This window comes from Cupressus sempervirens, chromosome 9, assembly GCF_028749045.1.
Source record: "Cupressus sempervirens isolate cs-2001-9-10 chromosome 9, ASM2874904v1, whole genome shotgun sequence".
Classification (NCBI taxonomy): Eukaryota; Viridiplantae; Streptophyta; class Pinopsida; order Cupressales; family Cupressaceae; genus Cupressus; species Cupressus sempervirens.
Window position 1 is genome coordinate 717,483,752 of NC_143126.1, and position 7,372 is coordinate 717,491,123.

Below are 7,372 nucleotides of genomic sequence, written 5' to 3' on the forward strand. Positions count from 1 at the left end.
TATTTCAGTCCTCCATTCTACTTTGCTTTCACACATTTCAACTCTGATAGCTTGTTCACCCTTCAAACATCCATACCATTAAGCCTTCTTGCTTAACATGCTAATGCAGACTCTCAATTAGGTCACTGAATGAAGCAATACCCTTGACTCATTGTCTTCCTTGGGCTCTTGCACGTGACAACCCATGCTTCTGACCAACCATCACTATAAATAGATAATTAAGATATTTTGTCGTTCATTCTCCATTGTCCAATTTAGGATTAGGATAGATCAGGTAGGATTCAATGAATCTACCCCTCATTCCATATCACTTCTAGAAACTTCTCCTTCAATCCTCTTTGAATTTGCCTCTAAATGGTTTACCATGAATTCTGTGCCACCAGCTGATCAATCTTATCTTCCACCTGGTTCACACAATCCAAGAAAATGAACTTGTTAGCTCGGATCCATCAAATTCATGATCTTTCAATAATGTTGGCACTCAACATTAACTCTCTTTTGATGCTCGACATATAGTGTGTTGCTCAAAATCCTCTATAAAATCACTAGGCATGAACTAAAGTTTATCGGTGCTCGGCATCAACTAAACTTTACTTGGCGTCCACTATTTTGCTCGGTATACACTAAAATAGACTTTTACTCAGATCCAACTAATTTTCTACTTGGCCTACACTAACTTTGCTCGATGCCTACTATCCATTTGGTCAATCTTGGTAGACAAACTTTGTTTAACTTGTTCTTCTAAACTTGCTTAGTGTAACCACCCTTTGCAACCTTAAGTACATTATCGATGCACTGTGATATCACTGTCTTAGCTGATTCTTGTACTCCCTTTTTATATCACATCTCAACCTTTTCTCTTGGTGCTATTGTTACATCTTTTGATCAAATCCTCTTCATCAATCAAATATGTAATAGTACTTAAATCATATGAGTAGTTGCCTTACCAGCAAAAAGTAGGTTTCACATCAATGACAAAAAAATGATTGGAACATGTTTATCATACTTGTATCAATCTGTTTTCGATAGTCTCCTTCTTCAACACTCTTAGCTTGACTTCCTATTGTTGTCGTGCATTGCTCTCATTAGATGTAGCTTATCCATACAAGAGTCAATGATGTCTTGTGTCCTCAATGACTTGCATTGTTAGAAATAATTCAAATTTGAATTCTTAAACTGTCCCTTGATATGACAACTGCATCATCATTGAGTGTAATGATGAGTGCACCTCTACCTACTTTGTGACGTGGTAGTTATGGGTATCCTGCTTCATGCTTTACTTATTAACTCAACCAATCCATCCTGTACGATCACTAATCATTCTAACTTCCTTTCCTACTCGACGTCCTCCTAAAGAATCTTTCTTCACTTAGCATAAGTCCATCTAAGTGGATATCCTTTTCCATTGCCTCTATTGGGCTTGTCCTTCACCTTTCTCTGATCACCCCTGTGAACTAAAGTTGCACGTAAAAGATCATTTTGCCTTTTCGGTCATGGCTATATATCGGTCTTGGTTCCTTCTATGCCTTGACATCAATGACAACATAGTCATAACCGAATGCACCAATCGTTCTACTAGTAAGTCTTTGAGTTTTGAGACAGTTATGCCAACACCCTTTATTTTCCATGCATTATTTGTAGCTACATTGATGCTCATCTTAAGGGGGGTGTTAGAGTAAAAGGTTTTAGCTTAATTATTTCATTAAGTTACCTTTTATGACTTCTTAAGATTTCACTTTATGTGTTGTTCACATTTAATAATTATTTTAATTATTAAATGTCTTCCCTTTATGGTTGCATGATCTCCCTTTATAAGGATTGATCATTTGTATTCTGAATCCAATTTCATTCTCTGAGAAATACATCTTTCATATTTTTAGAGTCATCTTCTTGCCTTTTGATCCGTTCTTCCTTGTGACAAGTTATTTTGCATACAGGTGATTCTTGAGCTCTGTGAAGTTGGTTTTGACAACTTCTACATGATGCCTATGTCTGTGCCTTTACCCCAACCCATATGTAAATTTTTGGTAAAAATATAAATTTTATCAAAATAACTAGAGCTTTATGGGGGAAGAGTGTGGTAATGGTTTGAGCAAGTTGAAGCAATCCATTGTAGTTATGCATCATGGTATGGTTTGATATAAGGCCATTGAAAATAATGCATGTTCCATGTGCTACAATTCACTCCATAATTAGTTTCATACAACCTGGTTCATAGTTTTATGTAAAGAACTACTAAACAATTATGCTAAAACTATGTAGATGATATCAAAGGTATTAATTTGCACACACCCGGATTGTACTAGAGTGTTGTTGCAAATTTATAGTCTGAATGATATTTGAATTGAGGATTTAGATCGGTTAATAGATATTTTCTTGAAATCCTATGTTAGGTTCTAATTTTATATTGATTTAAGCTTAGAAAAAAGCACACAAAGCATTATAATCAACATGCAAATCACGCAAAGAACACGTGACATGGAATATGGGAAAAAAGATGTGCACAAGGTATTGAAAGCACAACAGAGGAATTGTTGGGAAAATAATATTTGTGTTTAGGAGTTGTCTCTGGCATTTTTGTGATTATATAATTAAAAAACCTTGCTTGCTTTGCTTTTCAAATCATTTTCCTATTTCACATTTCACAACATTCAAACTCTCACAATAGAATCCCTTTGTATCACTTTTGATTCCAAGAAATCCAAAATAGAAGTGACTTATTTATTGTTACAAAAACAAAAAATCAGCCAATGAAGTAAAAGCAAGATCCATAAAACATATAATCAATCATACATAAAAGAAGAGGACCCATATCTCTATAATAAATTAGGGTTTGAAGGATCTCAACCCTGAAGTCGCCTTGAGCCATATTCAAAAAATCAAATGGGGCAAAAAAAATGGAGACTTAATTTGGGTTTGGCAAAAAATCCTAGCTTATTTGGGTTTGCCAGGATGCTTGGAATCGAACCCAAAACTTGGTAGAGCAAAATCAGTTAGAGCATAAAATTTTCTAAATGATGACCATTCTACATCAATAGAGAACAAAAAAAGAAAAGAAAATTGACAATCTAAAAAATGAGATGGATACAAAATAAAACTCCCAAATATTGCTTATTGCTCCTCGATCTCTGTATTCTCCGCTTCCAAACCCTTAATGCGTCTCTACCTTAGAAATCTTCTCATATCTATTAGATTCAAACTCTACTAACTTAGGTGTCCAACAAAATATAAAATGTTATCATAATAAAAATAAAAATATTTGAGTTGAGAGAGGTTTATGGAAGAAAGCTTTCTTGAAACACGAGAAAAACTAAGTAATTTTGTATGATGACAACCACAAGATTTTTAAAATTTTGCTTTTAATGTTTTCAAATATTAATCCCCCCCACCTTTTTTAGTGTGAGCCAATAGAAATACAAATAAATAATACTTTTAAATTTATTAAAGATGATAAAATTTTTAGACTTTAAGAGATAACAATAATATTATAGAATTGTTAAATATAATCGGTGTATGTAAATTTTTTTTTGCATCAATCATATTTAAGAATTCCTAATCCATATGTTGAAATTTGCCAATTTTTTGGTGAACCTCCGTGAGTGAGTGAATGAAGAGCTTAAAGCTAATCTTTTGGCCTTCCCACATTTACGGAGCTCTTTGTAGAACTTGTAGAGTGGAATGTGGTATAAAAGTGTCATTTTAAATTGTTTACTCAAAACTTGCCACTAAGACCCCCAATAGTTACGTGCTCATAAAATAGTACTTTTCACACAAATGGACTGATGAACAACCAAGTAAAAAGAAATGATCAACTTAAGCCTTTTCATCAACTATAATTAAGAGGGAAAGGTAAGAGCAACTAGCTCGTTTCCCTAATAGTATTCACACCACGAAAAGAAAATACAATATTGAATAATAATAAAAGGACGTCCTTACTACGGGGCTCTTCTTTCTTCAATTTAAAAAATAAATGAATGAATGTCAAATTTGAAATGAGTCGGACGGAGGGAAAACCGTTGCCACTTTGCTCGGATCCGTCACGCTCCTTGCAACCAATCTATTGCGAGATATCCAAATCCAACGGCTCAAAATTGGCATCTTCGTTTGCCACGGATCGCAAGGGGTGAACGGTGCATCCGACGGCCAATGATGACCGCGCACTGTACTCTCTTGCTATAAGAATACAGGCGCGGCTGTAGAAGATATTGCATTACGCAATTGCGATCGAGTTGGTTCAGGTTCTTCCACTTCAAGTTCAAAATGTCTGGTCGTGGAAAGGGCGGCAAGGGGTTGGGAAAGGGAGGCGCCAAGAGGCACAGGAAAGTTCTCCGTGATAACATCCAGGGCATCACCAAGCCTGCAATCAGGCGTCTTGCCAGGAGAGGAGGTGTTAAGCGTATCAGCGGCTTGATCTATGAAGAAACCAGGGGTGTTCTCAAAATCTTCTTGGAAAATGTCATCAGAGATGCTGTCACTTACACTGAACATGCGAGGCGTAAGACGGTGACCGCCATGGATGTGGTCTATGCTCTCAAGAGGCAGGGCAGGACTCTCTACGGCTTCGGAGGTTAAGTATTTTTGTTGCTGGAGGAAGATCTTCTCATCTCGGCAATACTTTTCTGGTGTTTTTAAACACCACCATTGTCGTGGAAATGTTTGTGAAATTCCTTAGATTTTGGGTTGGAAGCAGTGGTAAGTTTAATATTCTGCTCTGACTTGTTCTTTTCGACCGGTAGTTATAGTGCGTTTAACTCTGCTGGTGAGGCAAAAGTTAAGTCTAGTTCATGTTTTTTCCAATTTTATTGATTTTTTTTGAGGGAAAGTAGAAATGATTTGGAGGGACCACGAGAGGATGTAATGCTGTTACTGCTAATTAAATTTAATGGATATGTACTGAAACGGTGATAGTCATGATTTACAGTATGTTTTTGCTATTCTTTAATCGTGTTGGAAGTTGCTGGGATCCATGAGACAACCTACAGTTAGGATCCGTATTGAAGCTTTGTGCAGAGTAGTGGATCAAACATATTTCCTAACCTTCCTGATCGAATGAGTGGGATGATGACTTGTCTGGGTTCCAGCGAAATAAAAATTAAGGCGGTTGTTTCTCCAGAGAAGAGCATGTACTCTGCTTTTGAAGGTTTGTTCTGTGACGAATACTATTGTTTTATATTCATTCTAGCGGACGCGCCCTTCTCATGGTTTTGGCCCCTTCCACGAATGATCCCGATTGGCACGCATTATAATATCTACATTTTCGTTCGTCTGGTTCATGTGGTTTATCAAGGACGAGTACGATGAAACCGGCTATTTCGTCGTGCACAATTAGTGTTTCTAAACGCAATGCTTTTGTTGCCTTCGTTGTTTGCGATGATCAGTTGCAGTAATGCTTGCCTAAGTGATAAATTTTGAGGAATTGGATTGTGCAAGTTTTAGTTTTGAAATATAATTGTTTTTATTTTGCGACACTAGTGCCACATTGTTTTTAATTTAATTTAATTTTTAATAAGTTTATTGCAGATTGCAGTTGCAATGATGCTTTGCCTAAATGATATATTTTTAGGTGGATTTTGCAAGTTTTCGCTTTAAAATATAATTTTGTGACACTTGTCCATAGGGTTTTTTTGTTTTATTTTTGACCAAAAGGCTTGGGGCCTATGTGAAATGTATATTAAAATAAAGATTTATAACAAAGGCATGGAAGTTTGTAATAGAGAAAAAAAAAGAGAGGTTTAGGGTACAAGAAGAATGATTGCCTTGAGGGTATATTTAATTGGAGATTAGAGTTGATATGAAAATCTTGTGCGATCTTTATCAATGAGTTGTATGATATTTAGGAAGTCAAATATGTGGCGGCATTGACCCTTCACAAAGTGTATATTTTTACCATAACAGCCATGGTTTATGAGCTTGTGGGCCAATTTATTTCCCTCCTGATATGTGTGAGTGATGTGAATAGATGGGAACATTAGCATACTATTCTAGATTTGGGTCATAATATATTTGATGTGTTAGTTGGAGCACTTTTGGCATTTTGATGCCCTCCATGATAAGTGGTCTCCTTTAGGACTTGTTTGGTTGCTTAAATTTATTATTTGGTTTTTACTTTTGTTTTCTATTTTTAGGCCAAAATTGGATGAAGTGTCTTCCAACAAAAAGGTGGAATTTGAAATCAAAATGATTTTTTGTGGTTTCTTGTTGAGTGAGTTTTTGGGCTGAGTTTCCCTTTGAGGATGATTGTGGCTTTGGGTTGGGTTTCTTTGCAATGTTTTGATCCATCTTCCTTATTCCTTCACAAGGGGATGATTTGAGGAAATAGGTGTTGAAAAACAAATCAAAATTGTATCTAAAATTTGTGCAACCTTGTTATATAGCTTTGTCAAACCTTGGTGTTTTGTTGTATCAATATCAATTGTTGTTTTTTGAAACATTAACCCCTAGGATTTATGTATGGTGAGTGCCCATGATATGGATAGTGGTATTTGTCTATAACTTCCCAAGGTAATAGGTGCTATAGGTAAACTTTTTGGGTTGACTTGGTCCTAAGGTGGGCCATTATAATTATCAAATTGTACAACCACATAGAGGTAGTTTTGGGGGTTTACAACTAGGTGTGTACACAATATCCACAACCTCCCCAAGTGATTTATTTACAAGGCCCATTTGAATTCAAAGGTTTGTCATTAATAGTGTTCGTTGGCCTTTACATAGCAATATTTCTTTTAGAAGGTGATCAACATCACTAACAATGTTTGGTTGTGTGTGTGTTTTTTTTTGCAATAGTAAGTGCAATAGGAAGATTGAGTAATTTAAACATTTTTCAATTGTGTAGCTTGATTGAATTGTTTGTAGAGTAAAGGTGCATTGATTGATCAAACATACTTTTTTTGAAAGAAGATAATTTTTTGTTTGTACGTTGCATAAGTAGTTCCCAATCTTGTTTAGTGGATTCTACATTTTGCAAATTGTACAACATGTGATGAAAGTCTATATGAGTCTAATTGTCACCTTGTTGGTGAAATATATTTGTCAATGTGATAACCTTTGTAAATTTATCCCAAAGGTATTTCACATTTGAGTGTGAAGCATAAATAGATTTATCCATGATAGGGGGTAGTTGTGGTAAGTCACCTACAAGAATTATAGAAGCATTGCCAAAGCACTTTTTTTGTTGATGGTAGAAAGCCTCACGCAATCTACTATCTATTTTCAGAAGAAGTTTTGGCCCAATGAAGCTAAATTCATCAATAAAGAGGTATTTCACAGGTCTCATCTCTTCTTGAAAGACTAGTAGTGATTGTCCATGTAGTGGGTACATTTCTTTTATTGGTATTCTAAGGGTAGTATGTATCGTTCAGCATGTATGTTGAAT

General features: G+C 35.6%; 1 protein-coding gene across 1 annotated transcript; it reads left to right on the plus strand.

Annotated features, from left to right (window-relative positions):
• Positions 1-4,221: 4,221 nt before the first annotated feature.
• LOC149540733 (histone H4) lies at positions 4,222-5,466 on the plus strand. The gene is made up of 2 exons (XM_089801821.1): positions 4,222-4,692; positions 4,922-5,466. Exon 1 carries the CDS (start codon positions 4,261-4,263, stop codon positions 4,570-4,572), a length of 312 nt encoding a protein of 103 aa, XP_089657947.1. The 5' UTR covers positions 4,222-4,260; the 3' UTR covers positions 4,573-4,692; positions 4,922-5,466.
• Positions 5,467-7,372: the final 1,906 nt, after the last annotated feature.